General features: G+C 53.2%; 2 protein-coding genes across 3 annotated transcripts in view; both read right to left on the reverse strand.

The window, feature by feature from the left end:
* LOC144610936 (cytoplasmic polyadenylation element-binding protein 1-like) overlaps positions 1–27,883 on the reverse strand; it is a 191,239-nt gene that overhangs the window by 130,023 nt on the left and 33,333 nt on the right. The window lies entirely within an intron of this gene.
* ap3b2 (adaptor related protein complex 3 subunit beta 2) overlaps positions 1–27,883 on the reverse strand; it is a 115,119-nt gene that overhangs the window by 35,927 nt on the left and 51,309 nt on the right. For both annotated transcript variants that reach the window (XM_078429953.1, XM_078429952.1), the window contains exons 7-17: positions 27,570–27,752; positions 21,879–22,055; positions 19,934–20,031; positions 18,074–18,128; positions 16,386–16,457; positions 15,258–15,320; positions 9,527–9,659; positions 7,213–7,322; positions 5,388–5,564; positions 3,245–3,431; positions 1,831–1,949 (exon numbers count right to left, since the gene is read on the reverse strand). In XM_078429953.1, coding sequence (XP_078286079.1) covers positions 1,831–1,949; positions 3,245–3,431; positions 5,388–5,564; positions 7,213–7,322; positions 9,527–9,659; positions 15,258–15,320; positions 16,386–16,457; positions 18,074–18,128; positions 19,934–20,031; positions 21,879–22,055; positions 27,570–27,752 — 1,374 coding nt within the window. The remainder of the gene's footprint in view (positions 1–1,830; positions 1,950–3,244; positions 3,432–5,387; positions 5,565–7,212; positions 7,323–9,526; positions 9,660–15,257; positions 15,321–16,385; positions 16,458–18,073; positions 18,129–19,933; positions 20,032–21,878; positions 22,056–27,569; positions 27,753–27,883) is intronic.

Raw genomic sequence — 27,883 nt, forward strand, 5'->3', positions numbered from 1 at the left:
GCAGTATCAGACACCATTGTCTATCACGAATACATCTGCTACTTTAACCGTGGGGGTGGCCAAATAATTAACAAAACGGTCGCTCCTATACACACGTGTGCAATGAATACTCTATTAAAGAATGTCACATAAACCTTTAGTCCACTTAGCTTGCACTGACAGAATAAACTTATTGCTAATGAAAAGACATATATTTTTTTAATTCCAGCAGAAAAAATGCTATTGCAAGTTTGAAACTCTCGAGCCCCGAGCCCCCTTTTGTTCCACTGACACAATTGTTTTTGAACTCGATTTGCTGTAACACGAGGTCTTTTAGGAACCCAACTTTTGCTTTACAGCAGAATTACCAGTACAAGCCTATGTCCAGATTCAGGGACAGTTTCTTCTCAGCTGTTGTCAGCCAACTGAACCATCCTACCGCAACCAGAGAGCAGTGCTGAACTACTATCTACCTCATCAGGGACCCTTGGACTATCAATGATCAAACCTTACTGGATTTACCTTGCACTAAACGTCATTCCCTTATCATGTATCTGTACACTGCAAATGGCTCGGTTATAATCATGTATTGTCTTCCTGCTGGCTGCAGGGCACGCTACAAAAGCTTTTCACTGTACCTCGGTACACGTGACAATAAACTGAACTAGAAACATAGAAAATAGGTGCAGGAGGAGGCCATTTGGCCCTTTGAGCCAGCACCCGCCATTCATTGTGATCATGGCTGATCATTCACAATCAGTAACCCGTGCCTGCCTTCTCCCCATATCCCTTGATTCCACTAGCCCCAAGAGCTCTATCTAACTCTCTTTTAAATTCATCCAGTGAATTGGCCTCCACTGCCTTCTGTGGCAGAGAATTTCACAAATTCACAACTCTCTGGGTGAAAACGTTTTTTCTCATCTCAATTTTAAATGGCCTCCCCTTTATTCTTAAGACTGTGTGGCCCCTGGTTCTGGACTCCCCCAACACTGGGAACGTTTTTCCTGCATCTAGCTTGTCCAGTCCTTTTATAATTTTATTAGTTTCTATTAGAACTGATGTTGTTGTGTTTCTGCGGAGCTCCCAGTCAACTCTGCAGCCGGCTCTGCCTTTCCAGCAGGCGGTGGCTTGACTTGGAAAGACTCCACGATCCAGGAATCACCTGCGGTCGGGATGGGGAACATTTAAAAATAATGGGGAGGCCATTTGGGACTGAGATGAGGAAAAACCTTTTCACCCAGAGAGTTGTGAATCTGTGGAGTTCTCTGCCACAGGAGGCAGTGGAGGCCAATTCACTGGACGCTTTCAAGAGAGAGTTAGATTTAGCTCTTAGGGCTAAAGGAATCTATGGATATGGGGAGAAAGCAGGAATGGGGTAGTGATTCTGGATGATCAGCCATGATCATGTTGAATGGCGGGGCAGGCTCGAAGGGCCGAATGGCCTACTCCTGCATCGATTTTCTATGAACCAGGGCTGGCTCCCCACTGAGTCCCCCTTTGTTGTCGGCACCCGCCCTTCATCTTGGTGCCCCCCCTCCCGCTGGGTCCCCCTTCGTTCTCAGCCCGCCCCCCCCCCCCCCCCCCCCCGGCCTGGTCCTCTTTGTGTAACGTGATGTACCTTGACCTGCATGGCACCAAACTATGAATCATTGTTTATTTTTCTGGGATACGGAGAGAGAACAGGAACAGGGTACTGATTTTGGATGATCGGGCATGATCATATTGAATGGGGGTGGTGCTGCCTCGAAGGGCCGAATGGCCCACTCCTGCACCTATTTTCCGTGTTTCTGTGATTCCGTGATTGGATGGCGGGCGTGGGTTTGGGTTGGAGCGCAAGGTGTGCACGCTTACCTCGACGTTGCGCACGGAAGGATCAGGGGCTGCCTCAGGCCAGTCAGGGAGCTCCTGGTATCCACTGGCCTTGCTGTTGAGCAGGTGGGACAGGGAGCCCAGCTGGAAGTGATCTCGATCTGCGAGGAAGGCAAGTTCCAAACGTTAACCCACCGTGTGAGAATCACTGTAAGAAGGTTCTCCACCCAAAACGTCACCCATTCCTTCTCTCCAGAGATGCTGCCTGGCCCGCTGAGTTACTCCAGCATTGCATGTTAGAATCGCCACTGACAAAATGGCTCCAGTGACCCTGGTCCGATCCCAACCTTGGGGGGCTGTCTATGTGGAGTTTGCACGATGTAACTTTGTGGGTTTCCAGCTTCAACTTCCTCCCAAATATGTACAAGCCATTAGTTTAATTAGCCCACAGTAAGGCAACACTAGTGAAGGTGCGTGAGAGGAAAATCAGACGGGATTGATGAGAAAATCCTGAGGAAACAAGGAACTGCAGGTGCTGGTTAACACAGAAAAGGACACAAAGTGCTGGGGTAACTCAGCAGGTCAGGCAGCATCTCTGAAGGACATGGATAGGTGACATTTTGGGTCGAGACCTTTTTTCAGACTGGGTCTGAACAAGGCTCATTCTTCTGACTTCTTCAGTCTGAAGTAGGGGGAGGATGTAAAACGTCACCGATCCATGTTCTCCAGAGATGCTGCCTGACCTGCTGAGTTACTCCAGCACTCTGTGTCCTATTGTGTATTAACCAGCATCTGCAGCTCCTTGTTTCCTCAAGATTTTCATTGTACCCATCTCTCACACTACTTGTACGCAGGATAATAAACCCAGCATGAGCTGAACCAGCTTCCTCTGCTCACTGAGGGTCACGGGTATCTCCGGCACTCCTCTGCCCCCCCCCCCCACCTCCCCCAACAAGCAGGTAATGCGACCGTAATCGTTGGCTCCTACCTTTTTTTAAATTTATTTTTAAAATATTTATTTATTTTTATTTTTACAGAACTTTTTAGAAAACAAGCCCTCCCACCCTTCCCCCCACCCCCCCCCCCTTATACTAACCCCAAATAAGAAAAAAGAAGAAAAGAAAGAAAGATTAAAGATTGCCTGGGTGTTGGGGGTCCTGCACACGCCCCATGGAATTCCAAACAGAATAAACTGTATATATATGTACATCTCTCCCAAAAAGACCATTGAGAATATGAACAATTCTTCTATATATATATAGGCCCATCTTTTGTAAATAAGGACGCCAGATATTTAAAAAAGTATCATATTTGTTCCTTAAATTATAAGTAATTTTTTCAAGTGGGATACAGTTAGAAATTTCATTATTCCAAAGGTCCATACTTAAATAGGAATCTGATTTCCAAGTAACTGCGATAGTTTTTTTGGCGATAACTGCGATAGTTTCCTTCCTACCTTTGAAGGAAGACTCGAGCACGGGGGGCGGTTTATGGGCGAGGAACAACTTCTTGGCGTACTTGTTCAGCACGCCACTCTTCTCCGTGGGGACGATGAGCTGGCGGATGAAGCGAGCGCGGTCGCGGATGTCGTAGTTCTGGTCGTACTTAGCCATGTTCAGAACGTACTGGGTCAGCAGCTTGGTCTGGGGTTTGGAGCAGAGATACACGTCACCCGGGGCGGCACGGTGGCACGGCGGCCCCTCGAGACCCGGATATGATCCTCGACCTTGGGGTGCTGTCTGTGTGGAGTTTGTACGTTCTCCCAAAATGCTGGAGTATCTCAGTGAGACAGGCAGCATCTCCGGAGAAAAGGAACCCGTTCCTTCTCTCCAGAGATGCTGCCCGTCCCGCTGAGATACTCCAGCATTTTGTGTCCACCTTTGATTTAAACCAGCACCTGCAGTTCTTTCCTACACATTGTATGTTCTCCCTGTGACCGCGTGGGTTTCCTCCGGGTGCTCGGGCTTCCGCACACATCCCAGACGCGCGGATTTGTAGGTTCATTGGCTTCTGTAAATTGCCCCGAGTGTGTCGGATAACATAGAACTAGTGTAAATGGGTGATCGACGGTCAGCGTTGACTTGGTGGGCCAAAGGGTCTGTTTCCATGCTGCATCTCCAAACTAAAAGGATGAATTTTCAGCTTATAATAATCTGCAGTCAGGCACCCCACAGGGGAAATAAAATCAGGGTGTGTTGGAGCTACCTAATGCTGCCGAGCCTGTTAAATATAGGGTGTGCATGATATACAAACAGCTTAAACTGGGGCAGCACATTGGCACAGCTGGTGGAGCTGCTGCCTTATAGCGCAAGAGACATGGGTTCACTCTTAACCTTGGGTGCTGACTGTGTGGAGTTTGGACATTTGCCCTGTGACCACATAGGTTTCCTCCGGGTGCTCTGGTTTTCTCCCACATTCCAAAGACACGAAGGCTGACGGGTTGGGTCTGAGGAAGGGTCTTGACCCGAAACGACGCCCATTCCTTCTCTCCCGAGATGGTGCCTGACCCGCTGAGTTACTCCAGCATTTTGTGTCTACCTTCGATTTTACCAGCATCTGCAGTTTTTTTCCCCTACGCTGTCCCGAGAGGGTTGGGTGGGCAAGAATGGAGGGAGGTGGTGGAGAGGGACTGAGTCTTCACCCCTGGATCTTTGATCAACATGGTGTGTCAGTAGATGTTGGACCAGCTGGTCTCCTGCCTAGTGCTTCTCTACGGTCAAAACAAACCACCTCTGAACTTAGACATTTATCAGTGAATGGGAAACTACATTTTATCCCAATTATGTTTACTTTAGTTTATTGTCACGTGTAACAAGATAGTGACATTTCTTTGTTGCATGCTATACCATCAGTGGAAAAACGATACATGATTACTATCAAGTGGCCCAAAGTGTAGAGATTCAGGATAGAGGGAATAACGTTTAGTGCAAGATACGGTCCAGAAACATCAGATTGACGTTAGTCTGAGGGTCTCCAGAGGTGGGTGGGAGGTCAGAATCGCTCTCTAGTTGGTGATAAGATGGTTCAGTTGCCTGATTTGTAGTTATTCCCGCTCGAATTTGCGGCACGGTGGCGCAGTGGTAAAGTTGCTGCCTTACAGCGAATGCAGCGCCAGAGGCCCGGGTTCGATCCTGACTACGGGCGCCGTCTGTACGGAGTTTGTACGTTCTCCCCGTGACCTGCGAGGGTTTTCTCCGAGATCTTCGGTTTCCTCCCACACTCCAAAGACGTACAGGTTTGTAGGTTAATTGGCTGGGCAAATGTAAAAATTGTCCCTAGTGTGTGTAGGATAGTGTCAATGTGCGGGGATCGCTGGTCGGCGCGGATCCGGTGAGCCGAAAGGGCCTGTTTCCGCGCTGTATCTCTAAATAAACGAAACTAAAAGATTAAATGCTTTTCTTCTCGAGACTGATGCTTGGAGTTTTAACTTCACAGGATGAACTCATAGCCATTGGAACTTGGCATTCTCAGAGGGCATCTTGCTTTAAGATGGACCAGCGCTACAGCGGGTTAACTGAGGGTGGGTGCTCCCAATGGCAACTCCAACCATCTTCCCGTCTACCCCATGCCCGCCCGCCCGCCCGCTCTGGGTGCCCGACCTGTTTGGAGTTGGTGAGGTAGAGCTTGGCGGCCAGGTTGATGATCTGCAACTTCACGATGTCTTCCTCGCTGGTGAAGGACTTGGCCATTTTCCGCAGGACGTCGGGAGCGATCTTGGGCACGTGCTCGCAGTACTCTCCGATCAGCCAGAGGATGCTGGCCCTCGCCATTGGAACCTGCCCGGAGGAAGGGGAGCGGAGGGTGGGAGAACATCCATCAGGAGAGAGGTAGCTCAAGAAATGCAAGTGCCCCCAAATACACCCGCTTGAAGATGGCGGTCAACAAGCAAAGGACGGTTTGAGTGGTGGGTCCATTTCTACCCAGGACCGTCACCCCCCCCCCCCCCCCCGCCATAGATGGGGAGGGAGGTCAGTGGGTGAGCGAGGTGGTGGTCAGGAATGGGCTCAGGGTTGGAGATCAGACCCTGGACCACGAGGAGCTGGGAGCAGGCTGTGTCCCGTGGAGTGGGATGGAGGTGGAGGGGTGGGAGGTTGCACAGTTCAGTGCTGGCTTCCTCCACAGGAGTCCACGTGCTGTGTCGGTGATACCTGGTGATGCTTGAACCTACCGACAATGGGACCATGTACAGTTTCCAAGTTGTCCAAAGGCAGGCAGGTCAGGAGGTTCATTGGCTACTGTAATTTGCCCCCGGCAGAGGGATAGTGGGAGAATCTGGGGGAGGGGGAGGAGGGGGGGTTTAGATGATGTAAATGTTGGGAGAATAAAGTGGAATTATTGCAGGTGTCAATGGGTGGTTGGAGTTCGGTACAGATTCAGTGGGCCGATGGACCTTATTCCACAGATGGATACAAAGTGCTGGAGGAACTCAGCGGGTTAGGCTACATCTCTGGAGAACATGGATAGATAATGTTTTGGGTTGGGATCCTTCTTCAGTCTGCAAAAAGGGCCCAGACCCAAAATGTAATCTATCCATGTTCTCCAGAGATGCTGCCTGACCCGCTGAGTTACTCCAGCACTTTGTGTCTATCTTTGGCATAAACCAGCATCTGAAGTTTATTTTTAGTGCGTTAGGCCTTATTCCTAGGTTAATTAACCTTATTACTAGGTTAATTCCCGGAATGGCGGGACTGTCATATGTTGAAAGACTGGAGCGACTAGGCTTGTATACACTGGAATTTAGAAGGATGAGAGGGGATCTTATCGAAACGTATAAGATTATTAAGGGGTTGGACACGTTAGAGGCAGGAAACATGTTCCCAATGTTGGGGGAGTCCAGAACCAGGGCCACAGTTTAAGAATAAGGGGTAGGCCATTTAGAACGGAGATGAGGAAAAACCTTTTCAGTCAGAGAGTTGTGAATCTGTGGAATTCTCTGCCTCAGGAGGCAGTGGAGGCCAATTCTCTGAATGAATTCAAGAGAGAGCTAGATAGAGCTCTTAAGGATAGCGGAGTCAGGGGGTATGGGGAGAAGGCAGGAACAGGGTACTGGTTGAGAATGATCAGCCATGATCACATTGAATGGCGGTGCTGGCTCGAAGGGCCGAATGGCCTACTCCTGCACCTATTGTCTATTGTCTATTCCATGCTGGATGACTCTGGATGGTGAAGGAAGTGGGAATGGGCCATGGAGATGTGGATGTGGAGTCAGCTGATGGACTTGGAGATGCTAGCAGGGGAAACCCGGTCGGCATGAAGAGGGACTCGGGTGGTTATGGTGGGATGGGGGGGATTGGTTCTGGTGGTGGGATGGGGGGGATTGGTTCTGGTGGTGGGATGGGAGGGATTGGTTCTGGTGGTGGTAGGGGAGGGATTGGTTCTGGTGGTGTGTGGGGGGTCACGGAGACGTGTGGCGCCAGCACTCACCATGATGTTGTCGATGAGCTTCGCCATGTGCCTGATGATGTCGCTGTGCTGGGCCGGCTGCATCTGCAGCAGCTTCTTGATGACCACCACCGACTCGGCCACCACCAGCTCTGCAAGGGAACGGCAGCGTCGTGACCAGGCTCCCGGCAGGGCCGCGGGACATGCCGGCAATAGGGTTGCCAACTTTATTCTTCGGTGTTAACTGTACGTTTGTGTTGTCATATGTGAGCGGAGCACCAAGGCACATTCCTTGTATCTGCACATACTTGGCCAATTAACTTATTCATTCAACTTCCTCGCTCCCAAGTACGGGACAAAGGGCGACGTCACCGCCCCGCTCTCCACGTGACCGCCATTGGTAGAGCGGCAGCGCGTGGCCGCTGGCTGGGCGCGGGGCGGCGACATCACCCTTTGTCCCGTATTTGGGAGCAAGGAAGTTGGCAACCCTACCAATACGGGACAAGGGCGGTCCCGTACGGGACAAACTAACTTAGCCCAAAATACGGGACGTTCCGGCTAATACGGGACAGTTGGCAACCCTAGGACACGGTGAACAACGCCGGGCCCAGCGGTTAGAAAGGGGCCAATGCCCCCCACCGTGTAAGTTAACCCAGGCGGCACAGTGGCACAGCTGGTAGAGCCGCTGTCTCAGTGCCGGAGACCAGGGTTCGATCCTGACCTCAGACACTGTCTGTGTGGAGTTTGCACGTCCTCGCTGCACAACCAGCTACTGAGGAAAAGAGCAGCACAGTGGCACAGCTGGTAGAGCTACTGCCTCACAGCGCGAGAGACCAGGGTTCAATCCTGACCTCAGACACAGTCTGTGTAGAGTTTGGACGTTCTCCCTGTGACCACATGGGTTTCCTCCGGTTGTTCTGTTTATCTCCCTCGTTTCAAAGACGTGCGGGTTTGTAGGTTAAATGGCCCTCTTTAAATTGCCCCTAGTTTGCAGAGAGTGGACGCAAAAGTGGGATAACATAGAACTCTGGGCGATGGATGGGTGGCATGGACATGCCGGGCTGAAGGGCCTGTTTCCATGTTGTATCTTTCCATCAACCAAACATCAGAGGGATGACTGGATAGACTCGGCTTGTACTCGCTGGAATTTAGAAGATTGAGGGGGGACCTTATAGAAACTTACAAAATTCTTAAGGGGTTGGACAGGATAGATGCAGGAAGATTGTTCCCGATGTTGGGGAAGTCCAGAACAAGGGGTCACAGTTTAAGGATAAGGAGGAAGTCTTTTAGGACCGAGATGAGAAAGTTTTTTTTCACACAGAGAGTGGTGAATCTGTGGAATTCTCTGCCACAGAGGGTAGTTGAGGCCAGTTCATTGGCTATATTTAAGAGGGAGTTAGATGTGGCCCTTGTGGCTAAAGGGGTCAGGGGGTATGGAGAGAAGGCAGATACGGGATACTGAGTTGGATGATCAGCCATGATCATATTGAATGGCGGTGCAGGCTCGAAGGGCCGAATGGCCTACTCCTGCACCTAGTTTCTATGTTTCTATGACAGATTTAGGGCAACGTTTGCCGAGTTCAGAAACAAGGTTCTGGAATTGCAAAGATGAGTGACAAAGAGTTGGTGAGATCTTCTTTCAAGCAGAATAAAGCTGCCAGAAGCTCACATTCAACTTTGCCACAAGGAATTATGTAGAATCATTGAAAGTGATTAAAACATGGAAACAGGCCCTTCGGCCCAACCTGCCCACACAGACCAACAAGTCCTATCTACACCAGTCCCATCAGCCTGCGTTTGGCCCATATCCCTCTATACCTGTCCAGTCCCTGTAGTGGTCTAAATGATACGTTGAGGTAAGTGCTCCATGTGAGTTACGTTGCTGCAGGGCTGCTTCACCCTTGGTTCTGGCTCTTTCATAAATGATAGGAGCAGAATTAGGCCATTTGGCCCATCAAGTCTCCGACATTCAATCATGGCTGATCTGTCTTCCCCTCTTAACCCCATTCTCCTGCCTTCTCCCAATAACCCCTGGCACCCGTACTAATTAAGAATCTATCTATCTCTGCCGTCAAAATATCCACTGACTTGGCCTCCACAGCCGTCTGTGGCAAAGAATTCCACAGATTGACCACCCTCTGACTAAAGACATTCCTCTTCATCTCCTTCCCACAGGAACGTCCTCTAGGCTGAGGCTATGACCTCTCCCACTAGCGGAAACATCCTCTTCACATCCACTCTATCCAAGCCTTTCACTATCCGGGAAGTTTCAATGAGGTCCCCCCTCATCCTTCTACACTCCAGCAGGTAGAGGCCCAGTGCCCAGTGTCAAAGGCTCCTGTTTGCTGGGACTTACCGTCTCTGTTGGAGAGCAGTTGGACCAGTCCGCTCAGACAAGTGTCGCGGACCTCGTCGATGTTGGTGGCACAGCGGCCGATGGCCTGAATGGTTGCAGCCACAAAGTCCTTGTCCTGGCTCTTGATGTACGTCTACGGAGATGGGAAGGGAATGGTGACCACGAGACATGGCACGGCGGGTGGGATCATCAGGTTGCACAGTGCCCGACTCTGATGGTGTCGGCCCTTACTCACATCGGACCTGGAAGTGGCGGGTGCCGGAGATCGGTCACGGGCAACAGGTCGCCGAGAACAAACAGGAACCTGGCGTGGGGGGAGGGGGGGCCGCCGAGAGAACAAAGAGGGACCTGGGTAGAAACAAAATGCTGGAGTAACTCAGCGGGTCAGGCAGCATCTCGGGAGAGAAGGAATGGGTGACAAGGCTCGACCCGAAACGTCGCCCATTCCTGAAGACAGGTCTCGACCCGAAACATCATCCATTCCTGAAGAAGGTTCTTGACCCGAAACGTCACCCGTTCCTGAAGAAGGTTCTTGACCCGAAATGTCACCCATTCCTCCTCTTCCGAGATGCTGCCTGACCCGCTGAGTTACTCCAGCATTTTGTGTCTACCTTCGATTTTAACCAGCATCTGCAATTTTTTTACCAACACAAAGAGGGACCTGGAGTGTGGGGGGGGGGGGCCGAGAGAACAAAGAGGGACAATTGGAGACTACTTCGTAACTCTCTCAGTGCCCTGTACGTGGAGCCTCTTTGCATACTTTGTGTATGGTATGCAGAGCAAAGAATTTCACCGTGACATGCCACATGCGATAATAATGTATCAATCAATCAAAGCCTTGTCTTAAACAATGCAATTCCTTCCTTTAGTTCCCAGGGCCCGTCTCTCTCACCCACTTCAGTTGTGGTGGGCCTCAAAACTTGGCTCTTTGACCAGTCTTTGACAGGATGGTCATCGTCCTGAAACGGGGCGGCACGGTGGCGCAGCGGTAGAGTTGCTGCCTTACAGCGAATGCAGCGCCTGAGACTCAGGTTCGATCCTGACTACGGGCGCCGTCTGTACGGAGTTTGTACGTTCTCCCCGTGACCTGCGTGGGTTTTCTCCGAGATCTTCGGTTTCCTCCCACACTCCAAAGACGTGCAGGTCTGTAGGTTAATTGACTGGGTAAATGTTAAAAAAATCGTCTCTAGTGTGTGTAGGATAGTGTTAATGTGCGGGGATCGCTGGGCGGCGCGGACTCGGTGGGCCTGGTTCCGCGCTGTATCTCTAAAAATAAAAAAAAAGAAATGTCGACTCTGCTTCTCTCTCTCCACAGATGCTGCCTGACCTGCTGAGTGTTTCCGAAATGAGTAGGAAGGAACTGCAGATGCTGGTTTAAACTGGAGATAGACACCAAATGCTGGAGTAACTCAGCGGGCCAGGCAGCATCTCTGGAGCGGAGGAATGGGTGACGGTTTGGGTCGAGACCCTTCTGCAGACTGTCCCGCTGAGTTACTCCAGCATTTGGTGTCTATCTGCTGAGTGTTTCCACTTGGTTCACCTCTGCCTCTCAGGAAGGAATCTGCCACATCCCCCCAGTCTTTAACGGTCACGGGGAGAGTTGCGGATCCACAGAGCATGGCCACAGGCCATTCGGCCCACCACGTCCGTGCTGACCATTATCCGACACCTATCCCATTTTATGCCTTGTGAAGAGATGCGAAATCGGAGAGCGGAAAATGAAGAACAGGGGGGATCCTTTCCAAATTCTAGGAGTGGTTGGGTGGTGTGACAGCAAGAGTGGGAGTTGGAATGGTTCATTTCTTGCTCTGACTCCACCATCTATCGCCCTTCTTTAACTGCCCCGATCGGACTGATCATTCCAGAGGGCAGCTGGGTTTTGATGCATGGGGATTTACACAGGCCTGGCTGGGGAAGATTCCTCTTGAGAGGCAAAGGGGAACTGACTGGCAACACTCAGTGGGACAGGCAGCATCTGTGGAGAGAGAAGCAGAGTTAATGTTTCAGGTTGGTGATGAATGAAGGGTCACATGATGGGTGATTGGAGATAGATAAAACTAGAGGACATAGATTGAGGGTAAAGGGGAAATGGGGACCTTTCTCACTCGGAGGGTGTTGGGTGCCTGGAACACACGTCCTGAGAGGGTGTAGGAAGCAGACTCCTGACAGTATTTAAGAGGTAATAGGACAAGCACTGGTTCATGGTTCATTTTGCAGAATTTAAAAAAAATTGGGTGGCACAGCGGTAAAGTTGCTGCTTTAAGGTTGTGCGAGGAAACTGGAGCAAAGCCATGCAGTCACGGGGAGAACGTGCAAACTCCGTACAGGTCCGATCTTGACTACGGGTGCTGTCTGTACGGAGTTTGCACTGTGATTGAGTTCACATTTGATAGAAGGTGGCTTCTGATCTATTTACTTCATCTCACCTTCCTCCATTCTCTCTCCCCCCCACCCCCCCCCACCCCCCCCCACCCACCTCTACCATTGCCTTTGAAAGCATCTCGCTCCAACTTCGACCTGATGTACTCCTGCAGACTTAATCACATTTTATTCTATCAGCTGAATTTGATCAAGCGATGCATGACCATACAGGATTTCATTTCCTTTCCAGTTATTGCATTTCCATTTGTTGAGTGTCTCAACTAAAACATCTATTATTTTGCAGCAAAATGAATAACAAACGTCAAAGTATGTAAAAGAAAAGGGGGTGGCACGGTGGTGCAGCAGTAGAGTTGCTGCCTCACAGCGCCAGAGACCCGGGTTCGATTCCGACTACAGGTGCTGCCTGTACGGAGTTTGTACGTTCTCCCCGTGACCTGTGTGGCTTTCCTCCGGGTGCTCCGGTTTCCCCCCACACTCCAAACATGTGCAGGTTTGTAGGTTAATTGGCTTCTCTAAAATGTCCCTATTGTGTAGGGAGTGGTATGAGAATCAGTGGGGGGGGGGGGGGGGGGTGATTGAAATATGAGACAGACCAGGTTACAGGGAACTAAATGGAGGGAACACAACTGAGAGGATTGGTCCGAGTGCTGGAACAGACTTGATGGGTCGAACGGCCTCCTTCAGAGCTGTAAGGAAATGTCTGGAAAACTGTACAGCAATGCACCAATAATCTCTGGTGCAGCAAAAACAGCTCGTAATGGGAGCGAAAAGGTCAACTTCCTGACCAATTTGCAAATACTAAAATATGAGTCAATTTAAAACCTAATTTAATTCACCGACTCGCATACCAGTGTTGAAGGACAACTTCGGAGATGTCAGCAGAGGTAATAACGCACTGTCTTGAGCTCTGCTGCTGGCCATTCCTGATTCTCCCCCTCTCTCCACTGCTGTCCCTCCTCCCCCCCCCTCATTGCACTCTGTGATCCTCCTCCTCCAACTGCATACCAGAGGCTGCCTCGATTTCTCACCCCCTCCAGTTATTTTGCTCCCGTCTCCCTCTTTCCCCCACCCCTGCACACCGCTCCTCCCCCCAACCATCTGTTGCTGTCTCAGTGACTTTGGAATTTAGAAGGATGAGAGGGGATACAATTCTTGAAGGATTCGACAGGCTAGATGCAGGAAAAATGTTCCCCATGTTGGGGGAGTCTAGAACCAGGGGCCACAGTTTCAGAATAAGGGGTTAGGCCATTTAGGACTGAGATTAGGAAAAATCTTTTCACCCAGAGAGTTGTGAATCTGTGGAATTCTCTGCCACAGAAGACAGTGGAGGCCAATTCACTGATGTTCTCAAGAGAGAGTTAGATTTAGCTCTTAGGGCTAACGGAATCAAGGGATACGGGGAGAAAGCAGGAACAGGGTATTGATTTTGGATGATCAGCCATGATCATATTGAATGGCGGTGCTGGCTCGAAGGGCTGAACGGCCTACTCCTGCACCTATTTTTCTATGTTTCTAATCCTGACTACGGGTGCTGTCTGTGTGGAGTTTACATGTACTCCGTGATCACGTGGGTTTCCACCAGTTGCTCCGGTTTCCTCCCATGTCCTGAAGATACGCGGGCTGGTGGGTTAATTAAACAGCTCTACATACCGCTGGAGCGTGGACTCAGCGAGTTGATGAGAACGTGAGAAAGAATGGGTTACGTAGAAAAAAGTCGGGAAGTGGCATTGAGAGCCGACACAGACTCAATGGACTGAATGTGTAGGGAAGAACTGCAGGTGCTGGTTTAAATGGAAGGCTGACACAAAATGCTGGAGTAACTCAGCGGGTCAGGCAGCATCTATGGAGAGAAGGAATGGGCGACGTTTCAGGACTGAAGTCTGAAAAAGGGTCTCGACCCGAAACGTTACCTATTCCTTCTCTCCAGAGAGGCTGCCTGTCCCGCTGAGTTACTCAATGGACTGAATTGCCTTGTTCCGTGATACTGACCACCCCCTAATGCCGAGCAAGGTGTCAACCTGGGCTAGTCCCATTTCCCAGCGTTTGGCCCATATCCGTTTAAAACCTTCCTACCAATGTACCTACCCAAGGGTCTTTTAAACGTTATAGTTGTACCTGCCTCAACTACTTCCGCTGGCAATGGACACAAAATGCAAGAGTAACTCAGTGGGTCAGGCAGCTTCTCTGGAGAAACGGAATAAGTGACATAGTTTCGGGACAGAACCCTTCTTCAGGCTGAAAGTAGAGTTGAGGGGGGGGGGGGAAGGAATAACCTGGAGGCGAGAAAAGGACAAAGCAAATCAGGGCCGGCAACAGATGACCTCAGGAAAGGCCATTGTTGGCTGGGGAACGTGTGATAACAAGAGGGATACAAGGATGCGAACAGTGGAACTAGCAGGACAACTTAGGTGGGGGAGGTGGGGAAAGAGGGACAGAAGGGGAAGGAATGCAGGAGTTACTTGAAATTACAGAAATCAACGTTCATACCACTGGGTTGTGAGCTGCCCAAGCGAAATATGAGGTGCTGTTCCTCCTATTTAAGCCAATTCCATATACCCACCACCCTCCGTGTGAAAAGGTTGCCCCTCAGATCCCCCTTAAATCTTTCCCCTCTCACATTAACCCAAGCCCTCTCGTTCAGGTCTCAGTTCTTTGTCTTATCCACCTTTATCTAGCTAAAACCTTTCTCTTCTTCCTCGTTCTGATCAAAGTTAATGAGTAGGAAGGAACTGCAGATGCTGGTTTACACCAAAGATAAGGCACAATATGCTGGAGTAACTCAGCAGGTCGGGCGGCATCTCTGGAGATAAAGGAATAGGTGACGTTTCAGATCGAAATCCTTTGACCCCAAATGTCGCCTATCCATGTTCTCCAGAGATGCTGTCTGACCCGCTGACTTAATCAAGCATTTTCATCTTCTGGTAAAAGTTAACTCCGTTTTCTTTGCTGTCTGATCTGCTGAGAGTTTCCAGCATTTTATCATCCTTATCTTTCATATTTCCCACATCTGCTCTGAACAATCTTGATTTTAAGTGTCGGAAGGAACTGCAAATGCTGGTTTACACAGACGATAGACACAAGACACTGGAGTAACTCAGCGGGACAGGCAGCATCTCTGGACAGAAGGACGTTACGGGTCGAGACCCTTCTTCTGAAGAAGTGTAGGAAGAAGGGTCTTCTTCTGACCCGTAACATCACCCATTACTTGTCTCCAGAGATGCTGCCTGTCCCGCTGAGTTACTCCAGCATTTTGCGAGTAATTTTGATTTTAAGTTAGTCCAGAGTTTTGCTTGACCTTGATTTTAAGTTTGACCCCGCTGGTCAAAGGGGAGGGTGGGAGCCTCCATACCTGGAACTCCCGGAGAATGGTGGAGATGTTGGTTTCGCTGGCCAGGTTGGTCAGGACTTCCAGCTGCAGAGAACAAGGAAGGATGTGTCAATGAGATCTGGGTGTCCTAGTGCATCAGTCACTGAAAGGAAGCATGCAGGTACAGCAGGCAGTGAAGAAAGCCAATGGAATGTTGGCCTTCATAACAAGAGGAGTTGAGTACAGGAGCAAAGAGGTCCTTCTACAGTTGTACAGGGCCCTAGTGAGACCGCACCTGGAGTACTGTGTGCAGTTTTGGTCTCCAAATTTGAGGAAGGATATTCTTGCTATTGAGGGCGTGCAGCGTAGGTTTACTAGGTTAATTCCCGGAATGGCGGGACTGTCATATGTTGAAAGACTGGAGCGACTAGGCTTGTATACACTGGAATTTAGAAGGATGAGAGGAGATCTTATCGAAATGTATAAGATTATTAAGGGGTTGGACACGTTAGAGGCTGTTGATTTTCAGTCAGAGAGTGGTGAAGGTGTGGAATTCTCTGCCTCAGAAGGCAGTGGAGGCCAGTTCGTTGGATGCTTTCAAGAGAGAGCTGGATAGAGCTCTTAAGGATAGCGTAGTGAGGGGGTATGGGGAGAAGGCAGGACCGGGGTACTGATTGAGAGTGATCAGCCATGATCGCATTGAATGGCGGTGCTGGCTCGAAGGGCTGAATGGCCTCCTCCTGCACCTATTGTCTATTGTCTATTGAAACATGTTCCCAATGTTGGGGGGAGTCCAGAACAAGGGGCCACAGTTTAAGAATAAGGGGTAGGCCATTTAGAACTGCGATGAGGAAAAACTTTTTCAGTCAGAGAGTTGTGAATCTGTGGAATTTTCTGCCTCAGAAGGCAGTGGAGGCCAAGTCTCAGAATGCATTCAAGAGAGAACTAGATAGAGCTCTTGAGGATAGCGGAGTCAGGGGGTATGGGGAGAAGGCAGGAACGGGGTACTGATTGAGAATGATCAGCCATGATCACGTTGAATGGCGGTGCTGGCTCGAAGGGCCGAATGGCCTCCTCCTGCACCTATTGTCTATTGTCTATAATGCAGCGTCTGCCTGCAAGGATGGGGGCCGACAGAGTCAGGGTCATGCGCGGGCGGGATGGACTCACCTTCAGCACCTTAATCTGCGTGGGGTCTGTGGACCTGATGTAAAAACTCTTCAGATGAGGCTCAAACATTCCCTGCAAAATGAAAGGCAAGAGTTTGTGAATGAACTCGCCGCCCCGTAGTTTAGTTTAGTTCAGAGATACAGGCCCTTCGCTCACCCGAGTCCATGTCAACCAGCAATTACCCGTACATTAGTTCTAACCTACACACTAGGGACAATTTACACAAGCCAATTAACCGACAAACCTGCACGTCTTTGGGATGTGGGAGGCGAAATAGAAAATAGGTGCAGGAGGAGGCCATTTGGCTCGAAGAGCCAAATGGCCTCCTCCTGCACCTATTTTCTACGGAACCCACGCAGTCACAGGGAGAACGTTCAAACTCCATGCAGACAACACCCATGGTCCGGTTCGAACCCTGGTCTCTGGCGATGTAAGGCAGCCACACTACCACTGAGCCACTGTGACGCCTCTAATTCTCCAGTAGTAATTGTACAGGTGCGCCGTAGGAAGCATTTTATTGGGATGTATCACAGCACAGTTTAGGAACAGCTCCATCCAAGATAAAAAAATTGCAAAAGAAATTTGGACGCAGTGCAGACCATCACGCAAACCAACCTCTTTACATTGACTCCAGTGTAGATGGGGTATCTTGTACTAGTGTAGATGGGGCATCTTGTCCTAGTGTAGATGGGGCATCTTGTACTAGTGTAGATGGGGCATCTTGTACTAGTGTAGATGGGGCATCTTGGTGTACTAGTGTACATGGGGCATCTTGGTGTACTAGTGTACATGGGGCATCTTTACTAGTGTAGATGGGGCATCTTGTACTAGTGTACATGGGGCATCTTTACTAGTGTAGATGGGGCATCTTGTACTAGTGTAGATGGGGTATCTTGTACTAGTGTAGATGGGGCATCTTGGTGTACTAGTGTAGATGGGGCATCTTGGTGTACTAGTGTACATGGGGCATCTTTACTAGTGTAGATGGGGCATCTTGTACTAGTGTACATGGGGTATCTTGTACTAGTGTAGATGGGGCATCTTGTACTAGTGTAGATGGGGCATCTTGTACTAGTGTACATGGGGTATCTTGTACTAGTGTAGATGGGGCATCTTGTACTAGTGTAGATGGGGCATCTTTACTAGTGTAGATGGGGCATCTTGTACTAGTGTGGATGGGGCATCTTGGTGTACTAGTGTAGATGGGGCATCTTATAATAGTGTGGATGGGGCATCTTGGTGTACTAGTGTAGATGGGGCATCTTGGTGTACTAGTGTACATGGGGCATCTTTACTAGTGTAGATGGGGCATCTTGTACTAGTGTGGATGGGGCATCTTGGTGTACTAGTGTAGATGGGGCATCTTGGTGTACTAGTGTACATGGGGCACCTTTACTAGTGTAGATGGGGTATCTTGTACTAGTGTACATGGGGTATCATGTACTAGTGTAGATGGGGCATCTTGTACTAGTGTAGATGGGGTATCTTGGTGTACTAGTGTAGATGGGGCATCTTATAATAGTGTGGATGGGGCATCTTGTACTAGTGTGGATGGGGCATCTCAGTGTACTAGTGTAGCTGGGGCATCTGGTTGGCAAGGCTGGGCCGGGCCGAAGGGCCTGTTTTCATGCTGTGTGACTCCATGACGCTACAGCGGGACGTTGCGAAGTCTGGGGGCAGTGACTCACCCGACGTTTGATGGACATGGAGGCGACGTTCTGCAGGACCACAAACTGCACCTCGCTGCGTGGAGAGAGGAGGGGAGAATGAGCATCCGTTCCCGGCTTGGCGGCAGAGCCGGCAGACCACCGCTGAGCCCTGCGGAACCACAACGTGTGCCGACGGTCTCCGACCCAGGCTGAGATTTTACACTGAAACGCTATCTGCCCGACTTGGAGATCCCTCCTTGGTCCCTCCTTCCGAAGCTCGGGAGATTTCCCTGTTCTCCTGGGATATACCCTGTACTGGTATTCCAAAACTTGGGAAATTCCACTAATCTCCAAGGATATACCTGTACCGGTATTCCGAAGCTCGGGAAATTCTTCTATACTGCAGGGAGCAACCTTTATCAGTATTCTGAAACTCAGGGGTTTCACCTGTTCTCCCAGGAATATAAGTACCCGGTATTCCGGAGTTTGGGAGATTCCTCTACTCTCCTAGGAATACCTGTGCTGGTATTCCAAAGTTTGTGAAGATTCCTCTATTCTTCCTGGATATACCTGTATTGGTATTCCAAAGTATGGGAGTTTTTCCTAATCTCCTAGGAATACCTGTATGGGAATTCCAAAGCTCGGAAGATTTTCCCAATCTCCTGGGACAGACCTTTACCAGTATTCTGAAGCTTGGGGAATTCACGTATTCTCCTGGGAATACCTGTACTAATATTCTGAAGTTTGGGAGATTTCCCTAATCTCCTGGGAATAGTGTAGTGTAAAATTCCAAAATTTTAGAGATGTCCCCAATATCCCAGGATATACCTGTACCGATATTCCCAAGCTCAGGAGATTCCTATGTTTTCCTGGGAATACCTGTGTAGGTATTCCGAAGCTCAGGAAATTTCCCTAATGTGGGAATGCCCGCGCCCTGCCAACTCCTGGCAAACTGGTCATGATCACGCGGCTACCTGCGGGGATCACGCTGTGCGCAGTTTGGCGGCGATTCCTCGGAACGTGCCAGCTGTCTGCAGCGTTCCTGGGAAAGTCCGCGGGGAGCTGCAAGGAGCTGTCTGTTTATTTCTGTCAGAGGGTGGGAGTGGGAGCTCTTTCGGTGGGAGGAGAGGACGGGAGGAGGATTTGAATCCACAATCCATCCCCGTCCCACAACCCGGGCGCATCAACGCCAAAGGAAGGGGCTAACCCTTACGTGACAGGGAGGCGGCCATTCGGCCCATTGTTTCCATGCCAGTACCCCAAGGGGAATGAGTTTCAGGGGTTATGGGGAGAAGGCAGGAGAATGGGGTCAGGAGGGAGAGATAGATCAACCATGATTGAATGGCAGAGTAGACATGATGGGCCGAATGGCCTAATTCTGCTCCTATTACCTCTGACCATATCTCATCAGTACGAAGGAACTGCAGATGCTGGTTTACCTAAAAAGACACAAAGTGCTGGAATAACTCAGCGAGTCGGGCAGCATCTCAGGAGAACATGGATAGGTGATGTTTCAGGTCTGGACCCTTCTTCAGACTCATTGTGGGAGGGGGGGGGGGGGTGGAGAGAAAGCTGGATCTGAGAAGGGACCTGAAACGTCATCTATTCGTGTTCTCCAAGGAAGCTGCCTGACCACTTGGTGCCCCTTTCCGCTATCGTTTCCCTGTAACTACAGCGAATAATTCTCTCTCACGATCTCATCAACATCCCGAGATTCTACCATTCCTGGCATGCCAGGGTCAATGAACCCACCGACCCCCATGCCACTGGGATGTGGCAGGAAACCCACACAGTCACGGAGAGAGCAGAGGGCGATCGGTCCCATTGCTGGAAGGTTCTTGGGGGCAGTTTACTGTACAATTCACCCCCCCTCCAACCCCCCCCCCCCCCCCACCCTACCTGTGGCTCCGGAGCAGGCGGACCAGGGCCTTGGCGATGACACCAACCTCCGCCTTGGGAGCCAGGTGGAAGTAGAGCTGGGCCACCGCCATCACCACCTGCGGGAGAGCGGAGCCTGTCAGGATAGGCCCAAGGGCAGGGGTCACGGTGTGAGGGCAGGGGTCACGGTGCGAGGGCAGGGGTCACGGTGTGAGGGCAGGGGTCACGGATCACGGAGTGAGGCCAGGGGTCACGGTGCGAAGGCAGGGGTCACGGTGCGAGGGCAGGGGGTCACGGGTCATGGAGTGAGGGCAGGGGTCACGGTGCAAGGGCAGGGGTCACAGTGCGAGGGCAGGGGTCACGGTGCGAGAGCAGAGGTCACGGTGTGAGGGCAGGGGTCACGGTGCTAGGGCAGGGGTCACGGTGCGAGGGCAGGGGTTATGGTGTGAGGGCAGGGGTCACGGTGTGAGGGCAGGGGTCACGGAGTGAGGGCAAGGGTCATGCAGCGAGGGCAGGGGTTATGGTGCGAGGGCAGGGGTCACGGGTCACAGAGTATGGGCAGGGGTCACGGTGCAAGGGCAGAGGTCACGGTGCGAGGGCAGGGGTCACGGTGCGAGGGGAGGGATCACGGTGCGAGGGCAGGGGTCACGGTGCGAAGGTAGGGGTTATGGTGCGAGGGCAGGAGTCACGGTGTGAGGGCAGGGGTCACGGAGTGAGGGCAAGGGTCATGCAGCGAGGGCAGGGGTCACGGTGCGAGGACAGGGGTCACGGGTCACAGAGTGAGGGCAGGGGTCACAATGAACGGTCGCGACTACAGTGACAGTGATAGGTTGCGGTGACGGTGAGAGTTTTTTCTTACAAATTAAATTTATTCAATTATTAACAATAATAATATTTACAAAACAAACAATAAGGACACAGAGGTATAGAAGTGGAATGAGAGCTCAGTACATGAAAGTTCCCAGAATAACATCTGGACCAAGGGAGATCCTGGAAGAACATCTGGATGGCATTGAGGAGGACCACATTAACATCTGGATGGCATTGAGGAGGCTCCCAGACTAACATCTCGACAGGGTGAGGGAGATCCTGGCCTAACATCTGTTTGGCATTGAGGGGGACACCTAAATTAACATCTGGATGGGACTGGGGGAAGATGCAAAACATCTGGATGGCACTGAGGAAGGCCCCAGTCTAACTTCTGGATGTCACTGTTGAACCTCCCAGACTAACAGCTGGAAGTTGGACAGGGTGTTGGACAGAGCTCCAGAATCTCTTGCCCAGAGTAGGGGAATCGAGGACCAGAGGATATAGGTTTAGGGTGAAGGGGAAAAGATTTAATAGGAATCTGTGGGGTACCTTTTCACACAAAGGGTGATGGGTGTATGGAACGAGCTGCCAGAGGAGGACGTTGAGGCCGGGACTATCCCAACGTTTAAGAAGCAGTTAGACAGGTACATGGATCGGACAGATTTGGAGGGATATGGACCAAACACAGGCAGGTGGGACTGGTGTAGCTGGGACATTGGGCAGTGTGGGCAAGTTGGGCCGAAGGGCCTGTTCCCACACTGTATCGCTCTATGACTCTAGCTCTGGAACGTGAGAAACAGGACGGTGTAAGGCTCAGCACTCGGTCCACGGATCACTAAGTAAATCGGGCAGAGGGGGGATGATCAAGTTAGCCAGCGAAGGAACTACAGACGCTGGTTTACACTGAGGATAGACACAAAATGCTGGAGTAATGCACCGGGACAGGCAGCATCTCTGGATGGAAGGAATGGGTGACGCTTCGGGTCAAGACCCTTACCCAACACCTCACCCATTCCTTCTGTCCAGAGATGCTGCCTGTCCCGCAGAGTTTACTCCAGCACTTTGTGTCTGTCTTCGATGGACTTGTACAGGTGAGCTGCTTGCCGGTCCTGATCTCCTGGCCCTCTGCTACAGGACGGTGAGGACAATGACTTACCGCGGCGTTGCGGCTCTGCAGGAGGGGCTTGGTGTTCCGAAGGAGCAGCCGGTGGTCGGGGTCCATCACATAGGGCTTCCGCTTGGGAAGCACAGCTGCATCCACTTCCTCCTGCTTGGAGTCTTCCTCATCAGAGCCGTAAAAACCTTTCTCCGGGCTTTCTTCCAGCAAGGTCTCCTGTCCACAGTCAACAGAGAACAAGAGTTGTTACAGGAATGGACCGCCCTCTAATTGAGAGCACTCGTAAGGCTGTAAGACATCGGAGCAGAATTAGGCCATTTGGCCCATCGAGTCTAACCGACCCGCTCCCACCCAGTCTAACTGACCCACACCCACCCAGTCTAACCGACCCGCTCCCACCCAGTCCAACCGACCCGCTCCCACCCAGTCTAGCAGACCCACTCCCACCCAGTCCAACCGACCCACTCCCACCCAGTCTAGCAGACCCACTCCCACCCAGTCTAACCGACCCGCTCCCACCCAGTCCAACCGACCCGCTCCCACCCAGTCTAACCGACCCGCTCCCACCCAGTCCAACCGACCCGCTCCCACCCAGTCCAACCGACCCGCTCCCACCCAGTCCAACCGACCCGCTCCCACCCAGTCTAACCGACCCGCTCCCAGCCAGTCTAGCAGACCCACTCCCACCCAGTCCAACCGACCCACTCCCACCCAGTCTAACCGACCCGCTCCCACCCAGTCTAGCAGACCCACTCCCACCCAGTCTAGCAGACCCGCTCCCACCCAGTCCAACCGACCCGCTCCCACCCAGTCCAACCGACCCGCTCCCACCCAGTCTAGCCGACCCGCTCCCACCCAGTCCAGCAGACCCGCTCCCACCCAGTCCAACCGACCCGCTCCCACCCAGTCCAACCGACCCGCTCCCACCCAGTCCAACCGACCCGCTCCCACCCAGTCTAAACCGACCCGCTCCCACCGTCCAACCGACCCACTCCCACCCAGTCTAGCAGACCCACTCCCACCCAGTCTAGCAGACCCACTCCCACCCAGTCTAGCAGACCCACACCCAACCAGTCCAACCGACCCGCTCCCACCCAGTCCAACCGACCCGCTCCCACCCAGTCCAACCGCTGCTCCCACCCAGTCCAACCGACCCGCTCCCAGCCAGTCTAGCAGACCCACTCCCACCCAGTCTAGCAGACCCACACCCACCCAGTCCAACCGACCCGCTCCCACCCAGTCCAACCGACCTGCTCCCACCCAGTCTAGCCGACCCACACACACCCAGTCCAACTGACCCGCTCCCACCCAGTCCAACCGACCCGCTCGCACCCAGTCGAGCAGACCCACACCCGCCCAGTCCAACCGACCCGCTCCCACCCAGTCCAACCGACCCGCTCCCACCCAGTCCAACCGACCCGCTCCCACCCAGTCCAACCGACCCACACCCACCCAGTCCAACCGACCCGCTCCCACCCAGTCCAACCGACCCGCTCCCACCCAGTCTAACCGACCCACACCCACCCAGTCCAACCGACCCGCTCCCACCCAGTCCAACTGACCCGCTCCCACCCAGTCCAACCGACCCGCTCCCACCCAGTCCAACCGACCCGCTCCCACCCAGTCCAACCGACCCGCTCCCACCCAGTCCAACCGACCCGCTCCCACCCAGTCTAGCAGACCCACACCCACCCAGTCCAACCGACCCGCTCCCACCCAGTCTAACCGACCCACACCCACCCAGTCCAACCGACCCGCTCCCACCCAGTCCAACCGACCCGCTCCCACCCAGTCCAACCGACCCGCTCCCACCCAGTCTAAACCGACCCGCTCCCACCGTCCAACCGACCCACTCCCACCCAGTCTAGCAGACCCACTCCCACCCAGTCTAGCAAACCCACACCCAACCAGTCCAACCGACCCGCTCCCACCCAGTCCAACCGACCCGCTCCCACCCAGTCCAACTGCTGCTCCCACCCAGTCTAACCGACCCGCTCCCACCGTCCAACCGACCCGCTCCCAGCCAGTCTAGCAGACCCACACCCACCCAGTCCAACTGACCCGCTCCCACCCAGTCCAACCGACCCGCTCGCACCCAGTCGAGCAGACCCACACACACCCAGTCCAACCGACCCGCTCCCACCCAGTCCAACCGACCCGCTCCCACCCAGTCCAACCGACCCACACCCACCCTGTCCAACCGACCCGCTCCTACCCAGTCTAACCGACCCACACCCACCCAGTCCAACCGAACCGCTCCCACCCAGTCCAACTGACCCGCTCCCACCCAGTCCAACCGACCCGCTCCCACCCAGTCCAACCGACCCGCTCCCACCCAGTCGAGCAGACCCACACCCACCCAGTCCAACCGACCCGCTCCCACCCAGTCCAACCGACCCACACCCACCCAGTCCAACCGACCCGCTCGCACCCAGTCTAGCAGACCCACTCCCACCCAGTCCACCCGACCCACCCCCACCCAGTCCAACCGACCCACACCCACCCAGTCCAACCGACCCGCTCCCACCCAGTACAGCAGACCCACACCCACTGCACACAAACAGGCCTTTCGGCCCACCGAGTCCATGCCGCCCACTGATGAAGAAAGACACAAAATGCTGGAGTAACTCAGCAGGTCAGGCAGCATCTTCGGAGAAAAGGAATAGGTGACATTTTGGGTCAGAACACTTCTTCGGACACATTACCTATTCATTTTATCCAGAGATTTCCGCCTGACCCGCTGACTTACTCCAGCACTTTGGGGTAAACCAGCATCTGCAGTTCCTTCTGACCATTGATGACCCGTCCACACCAGTTCTATGTTACCCCGCTTTCTCATCCACTCCCTACACCCTAGGGACTATTGACAGAGGCCAATTAACCTACAAACCCGCAAGTCCATGGGACGTGGGAAGAAACCAGTGGTGGGGAACTAGGGTTGCCAACTTTCTCACTCCCACTTAAGGGACAAAAGGTGATGTCACCGCCCCACATGACCTCACCCAGCCAGCGGCCACGTGCTCCCGCCCCATCAATGGTGGCCGCCTAGGCTGGGAGGCGGGTTGCTACACAACCTTCGTTCGGCGGCACCCGGGCCTAAACTGTCTGGCCCTAGAACGTCCGGGCCTATAGCCCTCCCCGGGCTTAATATGGGACAAGGGCGCTCCCATACAGGACAAACCAATTTATCCCAATATACGGGATGTCCCGGCTAATACATGGGTAACCCTACACCAGACCCGTGGTCAGGATGGAGCCCAGGTCTCTGGTGCTGTGAAGCAGCAGCTCTACCAGCTGCGCTACTGTGCCGCCTTGGACCCCTGAATCCCAAAACCAAAGCGCTGGCAATGTAGGTGAGGGGCGAAGAGCACTAGGCACGGCTCCAAAGTTTGGATCCAGGCGGTGGGCAGTCGAGAGTTCTGCCCGTGTAGACTGCCTGCCTCTCCTCTGGGCTTACGCCCGTGCCCCTGTGAGAGGACGCACGCAGTGTCCACGGGACGCTCGGAGACAATGGGCACAGCGTCGGCTCGTTTGTGTGGCACGGTGGCGCAGCGGTAGAGTTGCTGCCTCACAGCGCCAGAGACCTGGGTTCGATCCTGACTACGGGTGCTGTCTGTACAGAGTTTGTACGTTCTCCCCGTGACCTGCGTGGGGTTTCTCCGGGTGCTCCGGTTTCCTCCCACACTCCAAAGACGTACAGGTTTTGGTAGGTTAATCGGTTTGGTAAAATTGTAAATTGTCCCTAGTGTTAGTGCGCGGGGATCGCTGGTCAGTGCGGACTCGATGGGCCGAAAGGTCTGTTTCTACACTGTATCTCTAAACTAAACCAAACAACAATGTGCGTCGTGGACGTGACTGATAATGTTGGAATTTAATGGTTGTTACTTGCAAACTGCACGAGTAGCAGTTTTGATAAATGTAATACCATGACTATGGAATAAAAACTCCTTATTATAAGAAAATGAAAGTCATTTCTGGGCAGTTAAGTCGATTGGCAATTAAAGTGTCAAATGAGGAACATGTTTGTGCTAAACTGTTGCAAGAAAACAAAAACCTAATCTGACCAAACACATCACTTAAAACCAATAGGACACAAAGTTCTGGAGTAACTCAGCGGGTTGGGCAGCATTTCTGGAGAACATGGGTAGTTGACGTTTTGGGTCGGGGCCCTTGGAATTAAAAGCAAAGTTAGTTGCATCACTGATCTGAGCAACAGTGAGAAGAACAGAAAGTGCTGGAGGAGCTCAGTGGGTCAGGCAGAATCTGTGGAGGGAATGGTCAGGCAATGTTTTGGGTCGGGACTCTTCTTCACAATGAGCCTTGAAATGTCGCCTGTCCGCTCCCTCAACAGATGCTGCCTGACCCGCTGAGTTCCTCCAGCACTTTGTGTTCGACGCAAGATTCCAGCATCTGCGGTTCCTCGTCTCTCCAAGAGTGAGGAAGAGTTGGATCGGGGATTGAGGTTGGGAGGGGGAGTGCAGGTTGGGGGAGCCGCAGGGGGTGGGAGGTGGGGGAAGGGGCAGGAGGGAGGTGGCTGGGGGAGGGGTATCGGTTGGGAATTGGGGAGTGGGGGAAGCCACAGGAGGTGGGTGGGGGGCGGTGGGTGGCAGAGGGAACCGCAGGGGTAGGTAGTAAGGGGGAGTCACAAGAGATGGGGTTGAGGGCGAGGGGTAGAGGGAGGGAGGGAGAGCCACAGGTTGGGGATTGGGGGGCCCGCAGTGGGTAAGGAGTGGGGGGAGCCACAGGGTGGGGTTTGGGGGTGAGGGGTAGAGGGAGGGGGAGCCACAGGGTGGGGGTTGGGGGAGGGGCAGTCACAGGGTGGGGGTTGGGGGAGGAAGGTAGAGGGAGGGGCAGTCACAGGGTGGGGGGAGGAAGGTAGAGGGAGGGGCAGTCACAGGGTGGGGGTTGGGGGAGGTAGAGGGAGAGGCAGTCACAGGGTGGGGGTTGGGAGGTAGAGGGTGGGGCAGCCACAGGGTGGGGGTTGGGAGCGAGGGGTAGGGGGAGGGGGGAGGGGCAGCCACAGGGTGTGGGTTGGGGGAAGGTGGAGGAGGTTGGGGGAGGGGCAGTCACAGGGTGGGGGTTGGGGAGGGGCAGTCACAGGGTGGGGGTTGGGAGGGTGGGGGAGGGGCAGTCACAGGGTGGGGGTTGGGGGAGGGGCAGTCACAGGGTGGGGGTTGGGAGGGTGGAGGGGGTTGGGGGAGGGGCAGCCACAGGGTTGGGGGAGGGGCAGTCACAGCGTGGAGGTTGGGAGGGTGGAGGGGGTTGGGGGAGGGGCAGTCACAGGGTGGGGGTTGGGGGAGGGGCAGTCACAGAGTGGGGGTTGGGGGAGGGGCAGTCACAGCATGGGGGTTGGGAGGGTGGAGGGGGTTGGGGGAGGGGCAGTCACAGGGTGGGGGTTGGGGGGCCGCAGTGTGGGGGTTGGGAGGGTGGAGGAGGTTGGGGGAGGGGCAGTCACAGGGTGGGGGTTGGGGGAGGGGCAGTCACAGGGTGGAGGTTGGGAGGGTGGGGGAGGGGCAGTCACAGCGTGGGGGTTGGGGGAGGGGCAGTCACAGGGTGGGGGTTGGGGGAGGGGCAGTCACAGGGTGGAGGTTGGGAGGGTGGGGGAGGGGCAGTCACAGCGTGGGGGTTGGGGGAGGGGCAGTCACAGGGTGGGGGTTGGGGGAGGGGCAGTCACAGGGTGGGGGTTGGGGGGCCTTTAGTGTGGGGCGGTGAGATGCGGGGAACACTCACGTTGTGGTTGGGGTTGAGGAACTGCGTGCGTGCGTATCGGGTGAGCATGTTGATGATGACCACTTGTCCCCACTCCTCCACGTCGATCAGCAGGTTGCAGAGTTTGCGGTAGTTCTTGTGGATCAGGTCGATGCGCTCGGGACACACCTCCTCGAAAGCCATCACCACGCTGCCCGCCACCAGCTGTGGGCATCAGACAGACGGCAGTGTGAATCCCCGGCTCCCAGCTCCCTCAGTCACTGCCCACAGCTACTGTTGGCATATTATATTATTTTGTCTAGATATATCTTGCCGTAATATCTTGGACACTTGGG

The sequence above is a fragment of the Rhinoraja longicauda genome, chromosome 38 (genome assembly GCF_053455715.1).
Source record: "Rhinoraja longicauda isolate Sanriku21f chromosome 38, sRhiLon1.1, whole genome shotgun sequence".
Taxonomy (NCBI): Eukaryota; Metazoa; Chordata; class Chondrichthyes; order Rajiformes; family Arhynchobatidae; genus Rhinoraja; species Rhinoraja longicauda.